This window comes from Tursiops truncatus, chromosome 13 (genome assembly GCF_011762595.2).
Source record: "Tursiops truncatus isolate mTurTru1 chromosome 13, mTurTru1.mat.Y, whole genome shotgun sequence".
NCBI lineage: Eukaryota > Metazoa > Chordata > Mammalia > Artiodactyla > Delphinidae > Tursiops > Tursiops truncatus.
The window spans coordinates 63,804,362-63,832,014 of record NC_047046.1 but is presented as its reverse complement, the minus strand read 5'-3'; the positions used below and the strand labels follow the sequence as shown (position 1 = coordinate 63,832,014).

The following is a 27,653-nucleotide window of genomic DNA, read 5'->3' as shown; positions in this document are numbered from 1 at the left end:
CACCTCTGGTGTGGGACCTGCCACCGGCGCTCCCTTCACAGGGGAGGCGAGATGTGCAGTAACAGTAACGCGGGGAGGGGGAGGGCGAGGCTGAGAAGGGACAGTGTGCTCTCGGAGGGATTCCCTAGGGAAGGAAAGCAGTGGAGCCCGGATCCCTGGAGAAGACTGAGCCCGAGTGTGGGCATGGCAGGGGAACACTGGCCAGCTCAGGGGCAGAGGGCAGCAAGCAGGACTCTCCCGCTAAGCGGTCAGAGACTCTTCCTGGGTGGAAAGAGTCCGAAGGCTTCTGTTAGGGGAGGGCGTCATCAGAGCTGTGCTAGAACACGCTGAACTGGCCCGGAGTGTGGGTGTGGGGAACCCACTGGTTGGGAAGCTAGAGTCCAACATCCAGGTTTCCACTGGGAGAGCAGGCAGAGACAGAAATGAAGAAGAGGCTCTGAGAGCATCATACAGTTAAGCAGTGAGCAGAGGGCTGATGTGTTTAGGAAAGCTAGCAAGATAGTAAAGTCCACAGAAACCCACCCCACAGACCCAGCCATGGCCCCCAGGGAAAGCTTTTGGGGGAGGGAATGTGGTCCAGCTGGGTCCTGCTTTCCTGACCCCCGGGGAGGAACTAAATGTGAGCCACCGCAGTTCTCCCAGGAAGTTGTACCACTGGGCCCGTGTGGCATCCAACCCCCCAGCCACATCCGCTCTCTGCTGCTGCCTGACCCTACAAGCCCCTGGGAGCGCTCCCTTCCCCGTTCAAAGCTCCTCCCCGCTGCTGGGATTCTGCTGCCCACGCTCTTCTTTCTTCTTAGGCTGCAGCCACCACCACCTCCCTCCCCTTTGCCTTTTCTGAGCCCCGCCTAGAAAAGTCTCCAGACACAGACCTTCCGGGAACCGTCCTTATCTGTATGAGATGATTCCAGAACAAGAGAAGGGCCCCCTTGGGGAACACTCTCCTCGGTCCTGCCCCTATGCCTGGTTCAGCCAGGGCATTTCTCCTTTGAGGTGAAGGGTTTACAGCTGGGAGCAAGTTCTCTGGGGGGTAAGGTGGCCCCTCCTGAAAAGGTCGTTGAACACAAAGAGGCAGGAAAAGTGGGAAATCTGTATGTATGGGAACAACGAACATGGAAGTCACAAGAGTGGTTTTGGGTCTTCACCATAACTGCTATAATTTATTTCTTAATTTAAAAAGATGAAACAAAGATGGCACAGGGTTAAGGTTTAATAAACGGGAGTACAGATGTTTAGTCTGTACTCAAAACAGATGCTTATTCTATTATTCTCTGCTTCTATCGGTACACTTTAAATACTTCATGCTAAAAGAATTAAAATCTTATTATCAGTCATTTGCACCCCAGGATGGACAGTATTTTTGGAGCAGACTTGATGGAGGACAGAGGAAGTCGCTGAAAGCTGAGGGAGGATGAGCGGAAAAGGGAAAAGCCCCAGGCTGGGGGAGGCTGAAAGTGCTAAGGATAAACCGGCCCCTCGGGTGGTGTCTGAAGTCCCTGGGGCTCGCCATTCCAGACATCAAAGTGTATCAAGGCCAGAGCCACACGTCAGGCTGAATCAGCACAAGAGGAGAGGAAGAGATCAACTGATACAACCAAACCCATAAACAAACAGATCTGCAAATGGGAACTTAGTATGTGATAAGGACAGTGCTTCACATCAGGGGAAAGGAGAGACCATCAATAAACACAGGGACTGAGACAACCAGTGAGCCAGCGAGGAAAAAATGACCCTAGAATCTGCCTCCCAGTACCATGGACAACACATTCCAAGCTGGTTAAAATCCAAGATACAAGTTTTAAACTCCATCAAAGTCTAAAATTTTGTGTGACAAAAGAAATCACAAACACAATTAAAGACAAGTAAGAGGCCACTTGCAACATGTGTAACAAAGGACTCATCCCCAGAAAATATAAAGATTTCATTTAATCCAGGCACTATTCTAAGCCTGCTACTTACATTAACATTTACTCCACATAGATCCCAAGGCCCATGTATTACCCCCACTTTGCAAATATGGAATTTGAGGCATAGCATGGTTAAGTAACTGAGCCAGGGTCACACAGCCAAAAAGTAGCAGAATGAGTAAAGGGGATAAATAGGTATTAATTCAAAGAGCCAGTCAAAATGTTGGAAACTCAATGTGACGTATAGTCTTGCGTTAGATGTTGAACCAGAAATTTTTTGTTGTAGTAAAATATACATAATTGACCATTTTAAATATTTTTAAGTGTACAGTTCAGTGTCATGAAGTACATTCACACTGCTGTACAACCACCACCACCATCCAGTACTCCAGCTCCATCCGTCCGCAGCACTTTTTCATCCCAGACTGAAACTGTCCCCCTCAAACACTAACTCCCCATCCCCCCTCCTCCAAGCCCCTGATACCAACCATTCTGCTTTCATTCTCTATGAATTTGACTCTTCTACATGCCTCATAGAAGTGAGATCATACAGTACTTGTCCTTTTTTGTCTGGTCTACTTCTCTTGGCATAAAGTCCTCAAGGTTCATCCATGTTGTAGCAGGTGCCAGGATTTCCTTTATTTTAAGCCCCAGTAATATTCCTCTATGTATGGACCACATTTTGTCCATCCAGTCATCCACTAATGGACACTGGGGTTGCTTCCACCTTTTGGCTATTGTGAATAATGTTGCTATGAACATGCTGTACAGGTATCAGGTCACGCCCTTGCTTTCAGTTCCTTTGGGTGTATACCCAGAAGTAGAATTGCTGGATCATACAGTAATTCTATGTTTAATTTTTTGAGGAACCTAGAATTTTTTTTTAACTTTTGCTATAAAGGATATTATTGAGAAAACTGGTGAAATAAAAGGTCTATAGATTAAATAATTGTACTGTATCAATGTTTATTTCCTATACTGTAATTATAAGAGAATGTTCCTTTTATGGGGGAGTAATATTCCGTTGTATATATGTGCCACATCTTCTCTATCCATTCATCTGTCGATAACGGATTCACTTTGTTATAAAGCAGAAACTAACACACCATTGTAAAGCAATTCTATTCCAATAAAGATGTTAAAAATAAATAATAAATAAATAAATAAATAAAATACCATTTAAAAAAAGAGAGAGAATGTCCTTGTTCTTAGGAAACGCACAGTGAAGTGTTTAGAGATAAAGGGGAAATCTCTCTCTATACATAATCTATTGATCAATTGATCTATCTATCTATCTATTGAGAGATGACAGAAAAAATATAAATGTGGTAAGATATTAACACTGGAGAATCTGGGTGAAGGAATTCTTTGTCCTATTATTATAATTTTTATGTACATCTGAAATTATTTCAAAGTGAAAAATTATTTAAAAAGCCATCTTATCCACGGCTTCTTAATCAAGGGGGTGCCAGGACCCCCCAGGGGGGCGATTCGAAGGTCTAGTGGGAACCACTGCTCTCACCCAACGTCCTCTTTTCCCGGCGAAGGGCCTGAGAGGAGATGGGGACAGCCTCCAGATGGGAGCTTCTCAAAGTCAGGAGCTTGTTCGACTGCTTCCTCTGGGCTGGCACAAGGGCTTACTGACCAGGAGAGGGGGAACAGAGGAGGTGGGAGCAGAGACGGGCTGGTAGCTCACGCTCTCCTCCACAGTGATACTCCAGGAAAACCTTGTGTGTGACGGGGAGGGAATGCTGCCCAAAGGCTGAGATTTGAGAGAGGGAGAAAGGCTTCTTGCTCCGATCTTAAGACAGACTAACTAACTAACAAGAAACCCACACACCTTCCCTGCTGTGGAGGCAGCTTAACGCAGCGATCAGGAGCTTGAGCTCTCGACACAGCGAACGTGAGTTCATATTCCTGCTCTGCCTCTTACGCTGTCCCTTGGGAAAGTCTCTTCCTCCCTCAGACTACCTCCCCCAAGCTGTGATAATGACAGAAGCTGCCAGAGCAGAGGTTAAGCGTATGGCACCTGGAGCAAGATCAGCTGGTTCAAACCTCACACCGACCGCATACGCCCTGTGTGACCTTAGGCAGCATATTCAACCTCTCTGTGCCTCTGTTTCCTCTCATGTATGCTGGCAGCAGTAACAGCATCTTCTTCACAGCATTGCGACGCAGAGTAAATAAGTTACACAGACACCCCTCCGTGTCCTTTGGTAGCTCCTCCTCATGGCCCCAACTTCCTTTTTTTTTTTTTTTTTTTTTTTTTGCGGTAGGCGAGCCTCTCACTGTTGTGGCCTCTCCCGTTGCGGAGCACAGGCTCCAGACGCACAGGCTCAGCGGCCATGGCTCACGGGCCTAGCCGCTCCACGGCATGTGGGATCCTCCCGGACCGGGGCACGAACCCGCGTCCCCTGCACCGGCAGGCGGACTCTCAACCACTGCGCCACCAGGGAAGCCCCGGCCTCAACTTCTTAGAGCTCAATCTTTGACCCTCTTGTCTAAGCTCCCTCACTCCTTGGGCTTAAAATGCCACCCACATGCTACTATTTACAAGTGTGACTCTCCAGGTCATTCCCCTCTTCTGAATGCCACTTTGTACATCTAACTGCTTGATCAACCTCTCTGCTAAGACATCCAATACTACCTTAAACCTTTCACATCCAAAACCCGAACTCTTGACCTTTGCTCCCCCAATGCTGCTCTTCCAGGGTCTTCCATCTCATTTCTGGAAAGTCTGTCCTTCTATAGGCTCAGGCTACTGTCAAGGTCATTCATTAGAAAATCATGTTATCTGTGCCTTAAAGTATGAGAATCTGACCACTTCTCACCACCTCCACGGTGCCACACAGCTCCAATTCACCATCACCTCTGACCCTGACCAACCAAGGACTTCCTGGTCCCCCTGCTTCCTTTCCACCCCGCCCCTTGCTATAGCCTATTCTCCACACAGCACCCAGAGTGGTCCAATTTAACCAGTGATACCATGTCCCTCCTCTGCTCAAAACCTCCTGGCGTCTCACCGATGAGGCCCCACAGACCTGGCTCTTTGCTCCCCACCAGACTGGCCCCAAAGCTGTTCATCAAAGTGGGGTCCCCACAGCAGAGCTGCGCCCTCAACATCCCCTCTGCTTGGAAGGCTGGCTCCTAAGTGACCTCAACTCTCACCTTCTCCAAATCTTTGCTCAAAAGTCTTAAGTAAACCTTTCAGACAGCCCAGCACCCCGCCCCTTCTTGCCTCCTTCATGTGCATCACCTTCTAACATCTATTTTCTTCTTTGTCTATCACCTGTCTTTCTCCAACTGAAAGTAAGAGCTAGGAGGACAGGGATTATGGTCCATTCTGTTCATGACTTTATCCCAGAGCCTAGAATGGGGCCTGAATTAACCATTCGTAGCTATAATTATATTTCACTATTTAGCCAACAGTAACTGGCAGGTTTAAACAATTATACTTTATGCAAAAACCACCAAATAATGTGTAGGAAACCATGCTAAATAAACGAGCAAGCTAAAAGTGACATGTATGCTATAAGTTCAACTCTTGAAAGGTGTATTAAGAAAAAATAATACACAAAAATTACACTAGTTTTTATCATAAAATTATGGTGGGGACTTCCCTGGTGGCGCAGTGGTTAAGAATCCGCCTCCTAATGCAGGGGCCATGGGTTTGAGCCCTGATCTGGGAAGATCCCACATGCCGTGGAGCAACTAAGCCCATACATCACAACTGCTGAGCCTGTGCTCTAGAGCCCGCGCGCCACAACTACTGAGCCTGTACACCTAGAGCCTGTGCTCCGCAAGGAGAGAAGCCACCGCAGTGAGAAGCCCACGCACCACAACGAAGAGTAGCCCCCGCTCGCCGCAACTAGAGAGAAGGCCCGTGCACAGCAACGAAGACCCAACGCAGCCAAAAATAAATAAAATAAATAAATAAAATTTAAAAAATAAATAAAGAGCTAAAAACATTAAAAAAAGAAAAATTCTTCCTTTAAAAAACAAAATTACGGTGGGCTTCTTTCTCTGTTCTCTGATTGTCTCTGTTTTTCCAATTGTCGCTTTAAAAGTAAAATAAAAATTTAACCTATTTAAAAAATGGCTGGTAATCAGATTAAAAAGTGCTCAAGCTCACTAAAAATTGAGGAAATGCAAATTAAAGTGACAAAAGACCATTTGTCCCAATACACTGGTGGTCCTGTGAATAATGCAACAGGCGTTTGGAGAGCAATTTGGCAACAGCTATTAAAACTGATTCTACTTCTCAGCGTCCACCTAAGGAAACAGTTTTATATGTGCAGGATGAGGCATGTTCAGAAGTATTCACTGAAATAGCTTGTATTCCCAGGGGAAAATCTGGAAATAATCCAAATGCCCGGCAATAGGTAAATGGTTGAACAATGGGACGTCCATACTATGGGCAATTGTGCAGCCATTAAACAGAACACAGCAGCTGTACAAGCCTGGAGGAGTCCCCAGGGCATACAGCTATGGGGAAAAGGTGAGTTACTGAACAACATATTCACCAGCCACGATATATGATTGTGAAATAATGTATTTCTGTAAGTCGTATTTTACATACACACACACACACACACACATACACACACAAACACACACGTAAAAGCACTGAAAAGGTGAGGAGGTTAACTCATCATTCCAGTGGGAGGTAGGGTGAGACAGTGGAATGAGGACGTAACTAATCAACATTTGAATTCTTATGTACCATGAGAATATATGCATACAGTACTTGTGTCATTAAAAATAATTTTTTTTAAATAAGGAGAAGAATGAGTCCCCACATTCACACCCCACAGGTCCCCTTAAACTCACTTCTGTTAAGCCTTTCATAGGCGGTCCACCATTGATAGCTTCCTCCTATGAGCAAAGATGACAGGGAAAAAGGATTCAAAGGACAGGAGGAAGTGAGGGAATGGGATAAAAGAGAGATGAGGGAACAGTGAACAAGCAAGGCAGAATGTAAAGAAAAATGTAAAAAGAAAGAGAAGGAAAAACATTGTGAGAAGGCGACATCATGCCAATCTGAATCCATCCTACACATATGCACGGTCGCATCTCTCTTGTAAGGTCTCTGTGCGTGAGACAAAACCCAGGACTTCCAAGTGCCTGAGAGCATCAAAAAGAACTACAGGAAGTTCTCTTCACCCTCACTGGCTCTTCATTTGACTTGCAAACAAGCATTCAGTGTAAAACACGCTTTCATTAAATGTATCCACTCTTTACAATGGCCCTACGTTCTATCCTTCCAAGGGAAGGCAGCTGGACATGGAGGGGTAGGAAGGCAGTCAGACAAGTCCACCTGTGGCTGTGGTCGTCAACCTGAGCAGGACATCAGAGTCACGTGGGGGTGGATGAGATGCCAATGCCCAGGCCCCTCCCCCTTCCACTCAACTCTAGGGCGGGATCTGTCCGAGCTCCAGAGCAATTCCAACATGCAGCCAGAGTTGTGAACACTGCATTGATGATCCACAAACCAACCACTAACATCAGAAGTGCCAAACTACCCCACATATAACATCCCAGTCTCTTCCACAAAAGGTTAATGGCCAATGAGATCTGGAATCCTAACTCTCATTCCACAGGGGGAAAAATAGACTAACTTCTCAACAGCCTGTTAGTCACAGCCTATACCGAGCATGGAACCAAAAGCAGGTGGGGAAGGGGTGGGCACCAGGGCTCAGCTCAGCCACCACCAAGCAGTGGGGTTTGGCCATTTTCCATCTCTGTGTCTCAGTCTTTTCTCCTGCAGAATAGGGCTATAATCCCCCTCCTCCCAAGGACAGAGTGAGGACAGCTCTCAGGATGTGCCTCTGGGGACTTGGAATCCACTGGAGGACAGGCACTTTTGAAATGTGTGGGTGTGGGTGAGGGTGTAATTTGAAATTGGTACCCAAACATGTTGGGAAACTTAGAACATACATTCTCTTGGTTACTCTTGTAGGAAAAAAAGGACACTTTTCTGTCTCTCTCTGTTTCTTCTCTCTCTCTCTCCCATCCATCCATCCATCCATCCGTCCATCCATCCATCCATTTTTCTTTCTAGTTATTGATGGGGGAGGGGTGGGGGAGAACACAATTTCACAAGCATCATGAGGTATTTTCTTCCTGAGTGTCAACTGTCATCCCTCAGATCCTAAAAAATGACCTCACCCACTGAAAGGCAACATTCTTCTCCACTCCCTCAAGTTTTCTCAAGGTTTCCAAGATTCTTAACAATTTTCTCTCCCAGAAACATCAAAACACCACCACAGACAGGCAGCCCAGGACATTCTCTGAGGTTTTTTATTTTTGTTTTTGTCTTTGGCTTCCATTTAAAATAGTCATCAGATTAAATAAAAACAAGCAAAAGTGCTTTAGCAGAAAGATTTCCTGTAAAGCTGTGTCAATAGAGATTGTATTTTTTTAAAGAAGTGTGTTACAATAACACATCTAACCCTGGCCTTGCTTAGAGTTGCCACAGCTGCCCCCTCCCCTGGAGTCTGGACCCCAGCTGTATTTGGGTTGGGGAGGGTAGTTGGTGGGAGCAGGACTGAAACATGTCCCCCTCGGCCACCTGCACACAGGCGGGTCCTGGGACCCTGCCAGGTGTTCGCATTCTCCCAGGGAACCTCAGGGAATGCAGAAAGTTTAAGGAATGCATCTAGATGGTACAAATGTTTTCCACACTCTGCCTCAAGCCAACATCTGTTTAACAGCCCACCCAGATGTGGACATCCAAGCGTGGTTAGGTCCAACCAATCCCAGGAGCAGAAGCCGGAAGCGCAGGGCCCAGACTGAGGGCACTGCCCCATCTGCTCTATATCCTGAAAGCTCAGCTGTCCCCACAGGGGGCTCAGAGGCGCTGGGAGGGCCCCTCCTTCCAAAATTCTCCCCGATGGCTGCTCTGGGAACAGAAATCCTATCACTCACAAAGCATTCCTCTGGGGTGGAGCTGCACAGCTTCCTGGGACCCTTGTCCTGCAAGAGCCCATTTCACCTGAAGGAAATTTTGAGGGATGCCCTGCTGGAGGCCACCAGAGTCCACTCAGTGGGGGAGGCAGGCAGCACACGGCAGGCTAGGCCCACGCACCCATCCACAGGGCCCAAGCCGAGGCCAAGCCCTCTCACCTGTTCAAGGCCATTGCTCCAGGAAGCGGCCCCTCTGCCTTGGACCGCTCCCATCAACGCACAGCTCATTGTTAATGCTCCCATGGTGACCTCGCTTCCCCCAGAGCCACGCGCCTCTCCCCTTTACAGCGAAACTCCTGTAATACAGGGAGGACCTGCACTGTATTATCCTCCCATCTCAAACCCATCTCCTTGACCTTCACCCCCACCACTGGACCATCACCCCTCCCATCAGGGTCACCAACGGCCCCAGTGGCTCCTTTGGGTCATTCTCACTCCTCCTCCCAAATGCCCTGCAGCAGCAGTCAGCCCGCCCCCCCCCACCCTCGAAACACATCCTCCCCAGGGCTTCCAGCACCCAACTCTCACCTGGATTTCCTCCTGCCTCACTGCCAACCCCTCTTGGTCTCTTTTGCTGGTCCCCCTCACATTCCTGCTTTCTAAATGTAGGCAGACCCCAGGACTCAGCCCTTGTACATCTGGTCTACCGACCCCTCTGCCTCGTTGAAGCATCTCCTCTGCTCTCCCTCTTTCTCCCTCTGCTCCAGCCACACCGGCCTCCTTGCTGCCCCTGGAATAACTCTGCCAGCTCTGGTCTTTGCACGTGCTGTCCCCTCTGCCTGGACTGCCCCTTCCCCAGACATCTGCAAGTTCACCTCTCCACCTCCTTCGGTGACATCTTCCTTGACATCCCATTTAAAATTGCAAACCCCTCCTGACCTTCATCACTCCCCACTCCATTTTCCTGATTTATTTTTCCCCACAGCAGTTACCATCCACCACTGGGATAAGTTCCACGAGGGCTGAGCTTTTCATCCCTTTCACTCACTCCCAGGTACCCAGTCCTAGGACAGTGCTAGACACAGAGCAGGTACTCAATACACACTTGTAGAATGAATACTGAACAGATTACAGGCTCACACTACCTGTGATTGTAGAACTTCAAGGACGCCAAGGAAAGCATCGATTTCTCTCTCAGGGCAGATCTTGCCTTCCCTACCCTCCAATGGGGATAAGGTGTGGACCAGCAAGCCTTCACAATTTCCCAGGTCCACTCCTGGTCCTGAGTTCCAGGAAAGCCACAGGTTCATTCTGGCTTTCTAAAAAGCTGGAGGGTCTGGATCTTCTGCCCACCCAGAGAGCGAGCCAGCCAGTTGCACTTGGCTTTTCTCCAAAGCAGGGCACCCATGTCAACTTCTCTACTTGACAGAGGAGCCCCAGGCTTGAGGGGGACAAGTACAAGAGGTGGACACTGGGCCCAAGACCCTGAGCAGAAGAGACCCCCCCCCCCCCCGAGCCTCTGGGTGCAGACAACACTCTGCCCCTCTGTAGTTTCGGAACCTCTTATCACCTTTGACCTTCCAACATTCCTGAGGCAGCGGGATCATCCCCACTCACCAGATAAGAAAGCCAAGCCTCAGAGAAGTTGAGGGGTTTGCCTGAGGTCACACAGGCAGCTAGTAGTTGGAACCAACTCTTGAACAAACATCTACTGAGAATTTAACATGTTCAGCAAAGATGCATGTGACATGGTCACTTCCCTTAATGGTTCACATTCTACTCAAGACGACTCAAAACTCCCAAATCTCGACCCACAGTCTTTCAGCCGAGTTCACCTTCTACCCAGGATCAGGGCTGCCACAGACTGACCAGGAGCAGGGAGGCCAACCTGAGAGTCTGGTCTGAAGGCTTCACGTGTGTCACGAGGTCTGGCACACAGGGCCCTGGGGGACTGTCTGAGAGACTCGATTCTTTGGCGCCAACAACTGCCTGTATTCGCCATCAGAGGAAATATTCACAAGTGATAGACTTTTGATTATGTGCCCTTTGGATAAGCTACAGTCGCCACATCTCTTTTAGAACATGAGCTTGTGAAGGACAGGGAGCGGCGCCTGGCACACAGCAGGGGCTCAGTAAACCCATGTGTTCCATGAACTGTGAGTCTGGCTGGGCCGCAGCCACCCAGTGGGGTAGGACCGGGTAGAGGTGGTTCAGAGGGGCTGGGGGCACACAGCCAGGGGCTTCCTGCCCGGATCCCATGCTCTGCTGGGTGCGGCCATCCACACCTTGGCAACCTAGGGCCAGGCGATCAGATGCTGCCTGGAATTAGGGTCCCTTACCCTTATTACCCCACTTTGAGCTTCCGAGGCCCCGTACCTGCCCAGGCCCTGCCCCCTCCCGGGCAGCGCTCACCTGGGAGATGTGGGACTGCGTCTTCTCACTCTCGCCGTCCCCCTCCGTCTTGTCGGCCAGCAGCCCCTGCACCTGGTACTCAAGCACGTAGCTGTCGATGAACCGCTCAAGCTCCTCGATCTCCTGGGAGCGGCTGCTCCCGGCCTCGGAGGAGGCCGACGCTGCTGAGGAGTTCTCCATCCCTCCCGCTCAGGGGCCTGGGCTGCGGGTACAGAGAACAGATGGGCTCTGTGAGACACAGTTGGAGGCAGAGATGATGACCCCACTTGAGAGATCCTCCCCCGCCCGGAAGCAGTCCCTCATCCAGCCTGCTGTCTTGGTCTCCCAACATCCTGAGAAGTCAGTGGGGTGCCAGCTCGCCTTTAGCGTGAAGAGGATGCTGTGACCCCTCCTGCATGGGGAAGGAGACTCAGTCCCAGAGAAGGCAGGTAATTTGCCTAATTGGCCAACACAGTAACTCATGCGATGTTGAGCGTTAGTCCATACCCGGACCTTACCACTCAGGAAAAAGCGGAATACGGACCCAGTCTACAAGTTCAACCCTACTTCCCAACTTGGAGTTAACAAAATCCACCACAAAGCAGAATAAAACAGACCACAGGCTTCTACGTCTCTGGCCCCAGCATTGAGATGTACAGGGGTCCACAGACACAAACCCTCTAAGGGGCCTGGGCCTCTAAGAAATACCTCCTTCTAAAGAGACATTTTCTCTTTGGACGCCAGGCTATCCCTAAATTAGGTGAAGACTGTAGGCCTTCATGTGATCTTGCAGCCCTGCTAATGCTGCATCTACTGGGACACGCGCTACACTCAGTCTGTAAGGACGTGACTGGCTTTTAATGATACGACGTGAAAGGCAAGGTGGGTGGCCTGGGAGGGTGTGGCCCAGCCACGGTCCTCTGTAGGAGAATGACTCCCTCTTCAGCCCTCAGGCCCTCTCCCTGGGGGGCCTGGCATAATGTGACCATCATTCCAGGGATAGCTGTTAAAGTCCACCAATAGAACTGCTGTCCCTCCCCAACTGGACCAGGTCAACCCAGCCGCTGCAGGGCCCCAGGCCTGCAGGGACACCTCCACTGTCCACGCTTGCTCCCAAAGCTCCCTCCCGATCCACCTGGAAGTTGGGAAGGCTAGAACCATTCTCACCACTAGGTCCCTTCCCACCAGGGACCCTCCCCCTTCCTCTGGACAGGCTCTAGGCCCGATGGGAAAGGGCTTCAAAGCTTGTCTGGTGCCCCTTCCATTGTCTGGAAATCAGTGCTCTCCACAGGGAAGCCTGTTCAGCAGAGGAAGCAGAGGCTGCACATGGCTTCACCACCAGAACTAGCAGAACAGTCTTCTACCCAACCAGCACCATTAGATACACAAAGACCCAAGTAACGTATGCACAGGGCTCTGAGACCACAAAGGGCTGCTGGCACCTAGAACAGTACTGTGGATAATAAAGGCAACATCCCAGTATTTTCAGAGGAACACTTGCATTTCAAAACCTTGGATTACTGAGAGCTTTTTTAGGACACAGTTGTTCACCGATAATTAAGGGCTTGTTGCGTGTTTAACGGTAATGAAACCAAAACAGCACAAGGAATGTCCTGCTGGGTTCCGGAAATGCTGCTGAGACTGAATGCTGACTCCCTCCCACCCTCGCCAGGCTCCCAGGAGTCTGTGCGGACCATGGGGAGGAAGAACTCCCTGGGGAGACACACATTCTCCAGCTGGTCTCCCGACTCAGGTTTTGGCTTTCGGCTGCTGCATGAGACCCAGCCTCCCTTGGACCCCAGGCCAGCTGTAGCGGGTGTGCGCTGGGCTCCTGAGCTCAGTGGCCTTAGGGCTCATGGATTTGTCCACCTGCCCCAGAGGGAGGAGTCTGAGGTTTCAGGCTTGGGTGAGGGAACCCAGGTGCGGAGGCCTGGGTGGCAGTGAGTGTGCAGGTAGTTTGCTCAGATCGAAATAAGCACGCCTAGTGGTGCAGGGCCACAGGAGGGGGCAGGGGTGGGGATGTCCAACGCCCCTTCCTGCACCTGCCATTCAAGGCCTACAGTGGCCTTACATCCCTCCCACCACCAACATCCACCTGCTCCAATGGCTGCCTGTGCTTCCCTCCAGCCCCCTGGCCACTCTGCTCCTTGTCCCAGGTACAAGCCGTGTGTGGCAGGTAGACCTCCTAAGAGGGTCCTGAGTGTACACCTTTCCCCCAGCTACTCAATCAAACATTAATCTAGGAACTCCTGGGAAGGGATTTTGCAAATATAATTAAACTCCAAATCAGCAGACTTGAAGAGAGGAAGAGTATTCAGGGGGGCCTGATCCAATCACACGAGCCCCCTAAGTCCGGGGCTGGAGATAGAGACAGCGCTGCTGGCCTGAAGCAGGAGGGGTGCGGGCAAGGATCCTGGGCGGCCTCTAGAGGTTGAGAGCAATGCCTGGTCAACGACCCACAAGGGAAAGGTGCTTCCGTCCTACAACTGCAGGAAGTAAGTTCTCCAACAACCAATGAGCTTGGGGTCAGGTTTCGTCCCCCAGAGCCTCCGGACCAGAACTCAGCCCAGCCGACACCTTGACACTCAGCCTCAGCCTCCTCCTATACCGAGCAGGACTTCTGACTTTCAGAACTGTGAGACGATAAACGGGCATCGTTTAAAGCCACTCCATTTGTAGTTATTTGTTACATGGCAATAAACCACTAACACAGGATGCTTTTACTGCCTCTGTGCTTTTGCTCACACCGTGTCCCTCACCCAGAGTCACTTTCCCCTTCCCTCCACCTGCCAAATCTCGGGGTCCTAACACTCATGGAGTGCTAGAACCTTAGAGCCAACAGGCAATTAGCCCAACGGGCAATTAGCTTTAATAGCGGCCAGTGGGCAAAGGATGCACCCAGCCTCGGCCTAGGGGCGTGGATACGGCAACCCCTAACAGCAGGAAAGGCTAATGTGTACTGAGCCTGTATCGTGGGCCAGGCACTCTCCTCAGCACTCCATATGCCTTCGTCCACTTACCCCTCACCATAACGCTATGTAATCGATATAATTATACTCCTTAGAAGAGAAAACTGAGGTTCAGAGAGGTTAAGTAACTTGCCCAAGTTCTCACAGCAGAGCTCCAGGTCCAGTGACTCCCCATTGCCTCTTCATCCCACCTCCTGGCAGCCTGCTCAGGCCCTCAGGACATCTCCCACTTCGCCCTTCCTCAATGCCCTTTGAAAGCCCAGGGAATCCCTCAAGTGCTGTGTGTGTGTGTGTGTGTGTGTGTGTGTGTGTGTGAGTGCGCGCGCATGTCTTAACCCCCACTGGGCTGCAGGCTCTAGAGAGCTGGGCCCTGTGCCTAGCTCAGTGCAGGATCCTGGCCTCAGGGGGATGGGATGATAAGGCTGGTGTCCAGAGAGGGCTGAAAAGGAGCCGCCTGCAGAAAAAAGCCAGTACCTAAGGCTGCACCTATTATTCCTCGAAGACTTAAGATCTTATCACAGGCTTCTGGCACACATCACAGGTACAGGCAGAGGGCTGGCTTCTGTAGGAACTAGACAGGAGCGTTTCCAGGAGGCGCGACCTGCAGCAGCAGTCTCTGTCCTGCTCTGCTGGGCGCTCCCAGGCTCTTGCGGGTCTGTCACGGGGCCATACCACCGTCCTGTCAGGGAGCCCAGGGGCAGAAATCACCCCTCACTGGCTCACTGAGGAAAGAGACCGGCATTGAGACACACTGCCACCCTGGAGAATTTTGGTGCCCAGAGAGAGAAGGAGCATGCCCCACACTGGCCACTTGCCTTGGAGGCCCCCTCCTACTCCAGTCACTGCTGCCCAGTCAGATTCAACATGTAGCCTGACAGCACCTCCCCTCAGCTGCCCTGAGCACCTTCAGCCCAGCCTCCTGACACACACCAGCAGTGCCTGCAGGAGCCCACCTGGCACCTGGAACCTGCATCCTAGAAGTGGGAGGAGCTAACAGCCCCTGGGGCAGCCCTGGACGGGGACAAACATTCCCTTACGGTCCTTCAGCGGGTCCCAGTGGATCGGGCCCGGCTGCCCACAGTGGCGACCAGATCCATAATGCCCCTTTGCCAGCTCTCCCTCCTTCCGTGTTGCTCTCCTCAGGGACTCCTGTTCTTGGGGTACTTCTGGAAACTCTGCTTTCTGAGGGGGAACCGGGCTAACATGTCACTTGGGCTCATTTCTACATCCTAGAATGAGCCCCAACCGGGGTTCAGGTCCCTCCTTCAGTAGAAAAGACCCAAGTTGTATCTCTTTAGCAGAGAAGAGGGAGGAGGGCAAGAGAGGGAGTGCAGCTACGTTATCCATCCCCTTGGCTATCGGTCAGGCACTCGATCCCCCAGTTTCTATAGGGGTGAAATACATATAGCACAGAACGCACCACTGTGACCATTTTCAAGTGTACAACTCAGTAGCATTAAGTCCATTCACAATGTTGTGTGAACATCATCACTATCTATTTCCAGAACGTTTTCATCATTCCAAACAGAAGCCCTGCGCCCACCAAACAACCCCCATCCCCCATCTCAGCCCCTGGCAACCACTCTACTTTCTATCTCTTCTGAATTCGGCTCTTCAACCTACCTCATTTTGGTGGCATCATACAATATCTACCCTTTTGTGATTGGCTCATTTCACTCATAATGTTTTCAAGATTCATGCATGTTGTAGAGCGCGTCACAATTTCACACCGTTTGATGGCTGAATAATACACTGTGTTACAATAATACACTGTATGCATGAACTACATTTTGTTTATCCATTCATCCATCAGTGGACATTCGGGTCGTTCCCACCTTTGGCTATTGTGATTAATGCTGCTGTGAACATGGGTGTACAAGTATCTGTCTGAGTCCCTGTTTGCAATTCTTTGGGGTATAAGCTTAGAAGTTCCACCGCATTCTTAAGGCAAAAAGAGTGAGGAGGCACAGAGTAAACTTTCAGGCTGATGGAGACACAGGGAAATAAAGGGATGCTTTCCTCCAGGACTTGTTCTGCTCCCTTCCTGCCTGTGCTTTGGGGTCTCCTCCTGGCTCTGTTTCTCATTCACAGGAAGATCAGGATGGGAAACCCCCAAACAGCTGGGCTGCTGGCTAAGCTGAGAGTCAGCAAGAGGAACTTACGTTTTAATGATCAGTGAAAGTGATAAGGGGGACGGGACCAGAGGAGGAAGAAAGAGAGAAGGTGGAAGAGGAGAAGAGACACCTCCCCTGGCTGCAGCCATCCAGGATGCAGCATGCAGAGCTGAGTCCAGATCCCAGGAACACGCCCTGCAGCCTTCCTGGCCCCCCTCCTCGCCCCGCCCTGCCCCCATTCCCTGCCAGGTGACGGATGCCGAGGAACAAAAGGGCAGACAGCAGGAGTGGGAGAAGCGCTGAGGCCGCACTTTGCTGTAAAGGGCAGGCAGCCCAGAGCCTGCAGGAGGGAGGGCGGGGCCTGGGTGGGCACAGCTGAAGGAGGGGCACGGAGGGGCTGAGGCTGCAGAGCGGTGTGGCTTCCTTGGGAAACCAGCACTCGGCAAAGGTGCTTCAGCTGACACGGCGGGCTCTGCCTGAGGTCAGGAATCTCGCTCCCCCCATCCTCTGGGCCTGCCCGCCTTGCATCCTTCGTGGGGCTCACAGCGCTACAGCGGGGGCCAGAGGTCTGGAGGAAAAGGTAGGGCCAGAGACAAGAAGCTGGAACTGTCCCAGCCCTCTCAGCATCCTTTCCCACCCGCCCAGTGACAAAAGGCATTAGCAGCTGTAAATGTAGCCAATCCCTTTAAGAACAGCCAGGCGTTAGAGGCGGCACCTCCTCCCCCAATCCGCAGGACCAATTCCATGACCTGCCAACCAGATGAGACTCCTCTGTTTCGCTGCCTGCTAGCTCTTTCCTGGGGAATCCATCATCCCGGGCCCTGAAAGGGCAGCCCCACGCCCCTCACCCTTCCTCGGACCCTTTCCCCTCAGGCCCTCAGCACACAGCTCAGCTGGGACCTCAGAGAGGAAGCCCAGGGCTCATTTTTCGGCTTTCCGTAAGGGGCCCGGCCACCTGGCCCACAGGCCGGCTGCGGGGAGCTGAGCAGTGCAATAGGGGGCTCGCTCTGGGCTCCTGAGCTCAGTGGCCTGGGGACTCATGGGTCTGTCCATCCAGCCCAGCAGGACAGCAACTCCGCAGATGGACACAGGCACATCTGAGCTGTAGGTGGGCGGCAGGGCCCCGCCAGTCAGCGGCGCTCCCCTGGTGCTGAATCGCATCCACCCACCACATCTCCACCAGCATGACCTCGCTCCCCCAGCCCGGACCCCCTCCAGCAGTCGCTCCTGGTCACACACAAGGCCCGCCCTTCTCCCCTTCCCTTCCCAACACAGTGCTGGCAACTGCCACCTACACCCAGAGCCTGCAGGAGGGCTCTCTCCTTCGTGTCAGGCAGCCCCCAGGGCAGGACAGGGCTGGGCCAGGCCTCCCGCTTGAGTGTGGGAGGAGAGAGGCCAGCTGCCAGGGGAGGAGGACACCGACAGCCCTCCCTGAGGAGGCACGGGAACCCCCTTCACAAGGCCCTGCAGCCAACCTTCCCCTCTGAGTTTGGCCCATGCCTCACCTCCTGCATCAACAGGACTCAGGCAGAATGCCTTTCCCCCCAAGCCTGCAGCCCTCAGGCTCGGCCACTCGTGTCCGTGCTGGCCTGGGGACTCTGGGCCACGCTGGTGTTCGCCAAAGAAAGCAGGGGGATTCAGGGGAGGCCTCTGTGTACAGGAGCCTCAGGCCCCCAACCACCAGAAGTAGAAAAGTTTAGAAACACTCAGAGCTGGAGGCGACCTCACAAATCAGCATCATTTACCGTCTCAGGAGTCAGGACACCAGGTGTCCTCTACATGTCTGACACCGGTGTAACCCTTGTTACTCAAACATCAGACGGGGGCTTCCCTGGTGGTGCAGTGGTTGAGAGTCCGCCTGCCGATGCAGGGGACACGGGTTTGTGCCCCGGTCCGGGAGGATCCCACATGCCACGGAGTGGCTGGGCCCGTGAGCCATGGCCGCTGAGCCTGCGCGTCCGGAGCCTGTGCTCCGCAACGGGAGAGGCCACAACAGTGAGAGGCCCGCGTACCGCAAAAAAAAAAAACATCAGACGGGGGTTAGCTAGGGCGGTGCTTTTCAAACTGCAGGTCTCGGCGGTTTAGCGGCTGCAAAATAAACTTAGTGTAAGGCAAACTCATGATCTCAGCATTAAAATTATACAACTAAGTTGAAAATTCCAGTGAGTAACACACATTGTAAGCGGAACTATTGTCTCATGGAACTTCTGTCTCATCTAAATACACCATGGAAATGTATTTCTTTCTGTGAGGCGTGGTCAAAAGAGTTTATGAAAAGTGGGCCAGAGCAGTGCTTCCCAAACCTTCCTGTGTGCAGCGATCACACGCAATCTTGTTAAAATGCAGATTCGGATTCAGTGGATCCCGGGTGGGGCCTGAGAGGCTGCATTTCTAACAAGCTCTCAGCTGGTGATGTTGCTGCTGGTCAGGGGACCTGGCTTGGAACAGCCAAGATCTAGAAAACCTGTCACATCCCTTCTATCCATTATTCAGCTCTTCCACCCTGGCTGGAATATGGCTGGATTCTCCATCCTGATCCCCTGGCCTGCTGGCCAGCTCCCTGGGAGAGGGGCCGTTTCTCTCATGGCCCACTTAGGGCCAGGCAGGACCTCAACAGGCTGAATTAATATTTATTTGTGGACCCTGGGATCACCCACCTCCACCCTGGGCTCTCGGCACCAGGAACACATAACAGCACCTGCTTAGAGTCCCACAGGGCCAAGCTGTGGGTCCAGACATACCCAAATGCTCTCAACAAGCTGGAGGGGCTTCTGAGATCTAAGCCTCATGACCTCAGTGGATCTTAGAGAATCCAGCCCCTTTACTGAGCAGATGAAGACACTGGAGCCCAGAGCAGGGCGGGCCTGCTGGGAGCCACTCGGATGCCTATGGATACAGCCCACCTGTAATGCAGGTCCCCAAGCCCCTGAGAGTCTGCCATCCCCAGAGACCCCCTGCTCAGCTGAGTCACCTCTCCCCTCCCCCAGCGACTGCCAACGTCTTTGGACCCCAAGTGCAGTTCTGCGTTACAGTCATTAACATCAGACAGTTATTCCTAAATAACAGACAACCCCCAAATCATTGCATCATTTTCACACCCTATTGAACCCTCACTCCATGCAGGGCCCTGGGCCAAGCCCTGTGGACCTTTCAGAGTTTCCATGGAGAGACCAATGGGCCCGGGCCTTGCCGCTCTCTCCCCAGAGCAGCCTCTAGGAGTAACTGAGGAGCTGGACTGGTTTTCACAGTGAGGGCTCAGGCCACTGGGACCCAAGAAGACAGGAGAGATGCTGTGACCCCTTCTCTCCTCAGCATGCCCACCGCGGTAGCACCTGGAGAGGCACCTGAGAAGGGGGGCACGGGGAGAGGGACCCATAGCAGTCCATGCACAGGACACACTCCATCAGATTCCAGGCTCCCGACTGGGACTTCCTCTGGAGAAAACACCCTGAAACAGTCACTCCCCCGACCCTGCAGAGGCCTCCGTGCCAGCAGACGAGCCCGGACCAATGGGCAGAAGGGCATCGAGGGTGGGCTCTTGAGGTCCAGCCCTTGCATTATCCCTGGACCTTCCTGCCGTCCATATCTGCCCTCCCCTCCAGCCCCCGCGGTCACCAGGAGCCTCCACCGGGCTCCAGGGCCAGACTCCCCAGCCGCTCCCCTGGCTGAGCACAGACTGCTTCCTGACACCTTCACGCCCCCCCCCTGCGCTGTCACCCAACTCTTATCCTGCTCTTGAATTTTTTATGGGTTTTTATCTTGTCTTGACAAGACTTCATGGTCTTTCGGGGCCCCGCTTCATCCGATACCTCTCACCGTCCCAAGCCCTGACGGCAGACGGGCCTCCGGCTCCCCAGACCCCTCCCACCCAGTCCAGCATGCTCCTTCCCCGGGAGTGGGCCTCCCAGCTCCCCTGCCCACTGCTGCTGGGCCCAGGCTCCCCGCCAGTCCCCTCCCAGCTCTTAGAACATTACAGCCAAGGGTGCTGGGGGTGGACCTGTCCCATCCCCCGCTCCACCAGCCTCCAGGGTCACCTGGTCCCAGACCCAAGACTCCAACATCTTCCCACCACATTCTAGAGCTTCCTTAAGGCAATTTACCTCAACAGGTACTGAGCACCTGCTGTATGTCGTGCCCCACAGGCTTGAGGGGGCAAGGACGTCACAGGCCTCAGGGTCACTGGCTGGCCAGCCCCATCCTTGGCTGGGGTCAGGCCGCTTCCTCCCTGCCTCCTACTCCTAAGATAGGGAAACATGATGATTCTGGGTCCCAATGCTGGCTAAACCAATCTCTGTAACCTTGGGCAGGCCGTTTCCTCATCTTTAAAGTAGTCTGATGATAAAAGTACCATCTCATAAAATGTTGGGAGGATTAAGTAAAAACGCATGAGAAGTGGAGCGTGTGGGCCCCGCCACCGGCCTTGAAAAGCTTCTGAGTTGACGGACAGAGTGGAAACTCACTCGGAGAACGCCGGAAACAGAGCCCAGGGGTGTCCTGCTCTGAACCCGGCGATGCACCTGGGAGAGCACCTCAGGTGAAGGCCACAGAGCTCCTCCAAGCCCGGTGGCCCAGCACCCAGGCCTTCCTTCTCAGGTGACACTCTCCCTCCAGCGTCTCCCTCGGGGTAACCAGGGTCCCCAGTCATCGTGCTCCCTCCTGGCAACAGCTTCCTGAACCAACCCAGCTGGAGCGGTGACAGTACCAAGTGGTTTCAGAGACACTGGCGGGGGTCTCGGAAGCCTGTCCCTCGGGGGGCTGTGACCCTGCGGGCCTGTCTCACGGCTGGGAAGACAGAGCAGGCTCCGAGAACGGCATCCCCCCTCCCTCTCCCCTCCCATTCTCCAGGACCCCTCAATCAAGCCCACCTCTGGACGCCACCCTGCCTACCCCAGCTCACCGTGACCTTGTCCCTCAGAACACCCACAGGAGCTGCTCACTGGGCCCTTCAGCCTCTGTCCCCTGCCACCTTGGATGACCAACTCTTCCCGCACAGGAGCATAAACACAAAGCAGAGACTGCAAATGCTCATTAGGGGCCATGTCAGCACCACAGTGTATTTCGTTTGGTCTGTCCTGTATTTTTTAAATATTCAAGCCAATTTTATAAACCAAAAGATTTCACGTAAAAATCCACATTTCTGATTTTCTTGAAAGACTGTGAGATCCAGCAATACTGGCCTGCCTCCCAACATTACAAGCGTCGGCTAGAGCTAAGCAGGGTTGAGCCCTTCAGACAGGGCACGTGATCACCAGTTCTCCACAGACCCCAATGCTCCCTAATGTCTCCCCACGGCCTACAGCCATCACTCTCACGCGGCTGCACTCACTCACATGTTACCTGCCTGGCCCTCACAGACATCGCATTTGAGACCCCCCCACTACAAGAAAGAAACTGTAGGTGGTCTATGACCACAAAAATGAAGAGTGTCCCTAAGAACTTGGAAATCAAGAACAAGGAGTGTCCCCTGGCAGTTACAGTGTGAAATCAGTACATGACAGTCCAAAATAGAAATACGCAAGGTCACTGCAAAGAGGGAGGTTTCCGGACCAGCAGGACACTACCCTAACCTGGTTGAAGACAGGCCACAGAGCTATTATAGGGAGATTGTGTCACCCTGCAGGGATTGCAATGACAGAAGGCAGTGTACCCCCAAACTCTGTCCAGGGAAAGGGGTGCCCCTCCTGGGTGTCTTGAGGGAGGTCCAGGCAAAAGGACAGGGCTGTCCCAGTGCTCCCTATGATGCCTCCACCACACTCCAGCTCAGCCCTGAAGTGGTCTGAGGGGCTGCCTCCTTCCTCAGCTAAACTACAGGCTCTTAGAGGCCGAGGACGTGTCTGCTCAGCCCCTGTGCCCTGGGAGCCAGACCTGAACCCACTGTAGACTTTCAGTTCACCATTGAGCATTTGATGCTGGATTTCCAGAAGTTAGGAAATGGACAGCAGGTAACTGCTGCTCTGTCCCTTTGGTATTAACACACAGGCAGCTGCTGGCTGCTGGTAGGAGAGGCGGGTGGCACGTTAGCAGTGGAATCAGCTGGTACAGTAGCTGGGGGTGGACCCCTGTTGGGCTGAGTAGCCTGCATGTATCACACACAATGCTTGAGGCCCACTGGAGAGCAACCCCAGGAATCTCGAACTCGATCCGGTGCCCAGGCTCTTATCACTCTCCCTGCATTCCTCCAGGAACCACAGGCAGAACTGAACAGCAAGAGCCCAGGAGTGTAAAAACCACAGAAAATGGAAGACCAGACCCCTGATTCCTGGAGTGGCCTCCAGGTCCGGAGCCAGCACACCCATGCTGCCCCTGACTTTGTTTGGAGGACGCCAAGAGGGCTGCTCAGGGCCAGCTGCCTTTGACCTTTACTGAAGCAGGGAGGCAAACCATCAATACTGTATTCCCCACAGATCGCTGGTTTCCAAACTACTTTCCTCTAATACCATACTTATCTTTCAAATTAAATTATACACGGCTGAGGGGCTTCCCTGGTGGCACAGTGGTTGAGAGTCCGCCTGCCGATGCAGGGGACACCGGTTCGTGCCCTGGTCCGGGAAGATCCCACATGCCGCGGAGCGGCTGGGCCCGTGAGCCATGGCCGCTGAGCCTGCGCGCCCGGAGCCTGTGCTCCACAACGGGAGAGGCCACAACAGTGAGAGGCCCGCGTACCACAAAAATAAATTAATTAAAAAAAAATTAAATTATACACGGCTGCCCAGCTGCCCCGATATAGAAAAGATAACAGCCAGCATTTATTGAGCATTTACTATGTGCGAAACCCTGTGTTAAATGCTTGTCACATATTACTTTAATCCTCAAGACAATCCTATAATGTAGGCACCTTTTTGTCCCCACTGTACAAATTAGGAAACCGCGGCAGAGAGGAATTGCCCAAGGTCATCTGTTAAGAGGCTGGCTGAGTCAGGACTTGAACCCAAACAGAGGGACTCCAAGATACGGTCACTCTGATTAAACAGAAGCCAGGAGCCCAGAACTCCACCCACTCAACGTGCCCATCCTTGCCCAACATCCCCCATGAGCTGCTGTTCCCCATGGTCACTTCTGAAGTGGGCCCTGAACTGCTCCAGGTCAAGGCTTTGTGCCTTTCACAGGATAAGAGAGTAAGCTACCATCAGATATGAACCATTGAATCAGATCTGAAATTATCTGTCCAGGCTTGGGAGGGGGCTCTGGGCCTCCTGCCCTTGGGTCCGCGCAGCCCAGCACCATCCTGCCAGTCGCCTCTCAATCACCCTGTGCATGAGGGAGACAGGTGTGCGTCACCACTTCCCTCTTACACATGGGGACCCTGGAGCAATGTGCCTGTGCCTTAGCGACAGGAAGGACTGCAACCCAGGTGTCCTGACTCCAGCCCTGGGTGTCTCCCCAGGACCAGTAGCAGCTCAGAGTCCCACTGCTTTGTGGCACGAGCCAATAAATCACTGACTGTTCCCACCAGCTTGTGCTGTGATGGGGCAGAAGCTCTGAGGGATGAAGAGGAAAGGGACTGGATGGAAGGGATGAAAGTCCTACGTGATACAGGGACTTCTTCTGGAGAGAGGGCGTGGGAAAGCCAAGCTCTGCAGACCACAGACATCTGCTGGCTACGGTTGTTACCTTGTAGAACATGGAGCCCAACTACTGAGATCTCGGCAATGACAGCCACACCAGAGATGAGGGCTGCTGGCCACGGCCATGTTGAAGGCTCAGGTACAGTAGTTTTCCTGGGGTTGGTTTCCCCCAAGTATTTTCTCTCTGGGACACGTTGAGGTCACATAATTAGGGAAATAGGCAGCCAGGAAATCTGACCTCCAGATCACTCCCATTGGAACCCACTAGAGTGTGTGTTCTCGTGGACGTGATCATTTTGTCTCTCCCATCAATATACTTCCAGGGCCCCGCACAAAGTAGGATTCCACAGAAGATGGATGGAAGGACTGTGGGGTCCCGGTGAGAGGGCCACTGTGACCTAGGAGCTCTCCCTGGGGGCTAGAGTGGGGCAGCTGCAGCAAGGACTCCCGGACACAGCCAGATGCCTTGCAGAGAGGAGAGAACCCACCTGGTGGCAGGTCCCAGATGGCTTCTCTTATTAGGCCATCACAGTCATTGGGCTCTATTTCCCATTAGCCCTGCAGTTAATTTCCCTCACTAGAGTGTGGTAGCAGCAGATCACCTCTTTACGGGCACACAGCAGGAGCAGTCTGTAGCCAGTTACAGCCACAGGGAACAGGCTGAGTGGTTAACTGGTAGATAATTAACCGAGAAATTCCCCACAGCCCTCTGCAAACTCTGCTGAGATGGGAGAAGGGGATCTGCAAAGCCAGAAAAGGGCCTCCACTGGCTCAACAGTCAACGGATTTCACTCCAGAATCCTGGGAGCTTAGAAGTAGAAAGGCCCTTACAAATCACTGAGTCAACTGTGGGTGAGGATGTGGAGAAACTAGAACCCTCATATGCTGATGGTGGGAATGAAAAATGATGCAGCTGCTTTGGACAACAGTCTGGTAGCTCCTCATATGATTACACATAGGGTTAATATAAGATCCAACAATCCTATTCCTATATATATATATATATATATATATATATACACACACACACACACACACACACACACACACACACACATATAACCAAGAGAAGTGAAAATACGTCTCCGTACAAAAACTTGTATGTAAATGTTTTTATTATTATTTTATTTATTTATTTATTTTTAACTTTTGGTTGCGTTGGGTCTTCATTGCTGCATGAAGGCTTTCTCTAGTTGCGGCGAGCGGGGTCTACTCTTTGTTGTGGTGTATGGGCTTCTCATTGCGATGGCTTCTCTTGTTGCAAAGCACAGGCTCTAGGCACATGGGCTTCAGTAGTTGTGGCACGTGGGCTCAGTAGATGTGGCTGGCGGGCTCTAGAGTTCAGGCTCAGTAGTTGTGGAGCATGGGCCTAGTTGCTCCGTGGCATGTGGGATATTCCTGGACCAGGGCTCGAACCCATGTCACCTGCTTTGTCGGGTGGATTCTTAACCACTGTGCCACCAGGGAAGTCTAGTACTAGTACTAATAATAGCAAAAACATGGAAACAACCCAAATGTCTGACAACTGATGAACAGATAAACAAAATGTGGTATATTCAGGCAATGGAATATTATTCGGTCATAGAAAAGAATGAAGTCCTGATACATGCTACAGTGTGGATGAACCTTAAAAACATTGTGCTAAGTGAAAGTCACAAAAGACCGTAGATTACACAATTCCGTTCTTATGAAATGTCCAGAATATGGAAATCTATAGGGACAGAAAGTAGATCAGTGGGTGATTAGGGTACCCTCTAACGTGCGGGTGAGGGGATGGAATAGGTGGGCAGGAGGGCAATAGTTAAAGGCTATGGGGTTTCTTACTGAGGTGATGAAAGTGTTCTAAAATTGACTGTGGTTGTCCATATCTGTGATTATACAGAGAAGCATTTAATTGTAGACTTTAAATAGGTGAACTGTATGGTATGTGAATTATATCTCAATAAAGTCTCTTAAAAAACTAGTGTATTTACACAAGTTGGTCCCAAGATAATTGTCTTGGGTTCGAATCTCTGGCTGAGTAGCTTAGAGACCTACCCAGAGAAAACTATAGCTGTGAGAATCAACTAAGACTATAAGTGAATAAAAGAATTTCAACAAAAAGCCCAAAAAACTGAGTCCAGATTCCCCCTAAATCTGACAGAAATGTTTGCAGCTTCCCTAGAAGGGATTCTGCTGCTTCACCAAAGATAGAATGCATCTCCTGGTGCAGCTCCATTCATCTATCCATTCATCCATCCATCCACCCATCCATCCACTCCATCCACCCACCCACCTATCCATCCATTCACCCATCCCTTCATCCATTTATCCATCCACTCATCCATTTATCTGTCCCTCCATCCATCCCTCCATCCATTTATTCATCCATTCATCCATTTAACCATCCATCTATCCATCCATCCATCCAACCATCCAACCATCCATCCATCCATCCCTCCATCCATTTATCTGTCCATCCATCCTTCCATCCATCCATTCATTTAATAAGTACCTACTCAAGTTTGATTTTAGGTGTTAGGATCAAACAGGAAAGTAACCAGGCAATTGATATCATGAGTTAAGTGTTGTGGGCCGCAGAGGTGCAGCACCAACACATGGGATGAATGCTATTTTTATTAGTTTGTTCTAACTGACCAAAAAATGCAAATAAAACTACTAGACATTAAAACCAGGAGAAACCTTAGAAAGCCAAGTCGTCAATTCTAAGAGCCACCATTATTTTATAAGCCACAAAGAAAAGAAAAAAATGCTGCCAATTCAACTATGACATAATGCCTTAATGACAAGCCTGCACGCAGACAAATTGGTCACATGAGCCTCACATAGCTTTGCAGTGGTTTCATCTCTTCTGAGGGATTTGGAAATTCCTCCTGCCTTTGGTGGCATGAGACTGATAATTCCTGCTGTTTTACAAGAAAGTATGAAATTGCAGTTCTTCCCCCAACAACAAATATTTGTTTTTCTAATATCAAATCAATGCCCCACTACTGCTTGCATGTCCCTCTCTGTACACAGTAACATTTGGTATCAGTAATAAATTATAGTGAGATCTTTTGGAAGACATTTTGAGTGCCAATCCACTTAACAGGTGGATGACCAACGACACACCTAATTCAACTGAGGTCATGACAGTCTGAACAGCAGGACCACGTTCACGCCTGCTCAGGCAATGACAGCTATGCCACGTGACACACCTGCCATGTGGCTAGCAGCCATCAATAGTAAGATGTACCCTGATTTCAGAGATATTAACATGTGGGGGGAAATCATGTCTCCTAGAAGCAATGAAATGGTCAAGTCATTCCCTCATATTACAGATCAGGAAACACGAGCACTGTGACATGACACATCCCGAATCATGGAGCCAGGACTAAAACCCTTATTAGTTGAGATTTGTGCCAGTGTGTTTCCTTTTTACTCCCTCAGGCCCCCTCCAGGAGACTGTCATCTCTAAGCTTCTCTTACATTTTCTTGCTTAAAAAAACCCAAAACATGCAACTAGAGATTATCATACTAAGGGAAGTCAGAAAGAGAAAGACAAATACCATATGATATCACTTATATGTGGAATCTAAAATATGGCACAAGTGAACCTACCTACAAAACAGAAACAGACACATAGACATAGAGAACAGACTTGTGGTTGCCAAGGGGGAGGGGGGAGGGAGAGGGATGGACCGGGACTTCGCGGTGGTAGATGCAAACTATTACATTTAGAATGGATAAACGACAAGGTCCTAATGTATAGTACAGGGAACTATATTCAATATCCTGTGATAAACCATAATGGAAAGGAAT

General features: G+C 51.3%; 1 protein-coding gene across 7 annotated transcripts in view; it reads right to left on the bottom strand.

Annotated features, from left to right (window-relative positions):
* CTIF (cap binding complex dependent translation initiation factor) overlaps window positions 1-27,653 on the bottom strand; it is a 308,311-nt gene that overhangs the window by 223,258 nt on the left and 57,400 nt on the right. For 6 of the 7 annotated variants that reach the window (XM_073790706.1, XM_073790703.1, XM_033837729.2 and 3 more), the window contains one exon: window positions 11,226-11,427. In XM_073790706.1, the coding sequence (XP_073646807.1) occupies window positions 11,226-11,405 (180 nt within the window). In that variant the 5' untranslated portion in view covers window positions 11,406-11,427. Of the gene's footprint in view, window positions 1-6,737; window positions 6,771-11,225; window positions 11,428-27,653 lie in introns of those variants that run through there. The other variant, XM_073790707.1, reaches the window with a different exon arrangement.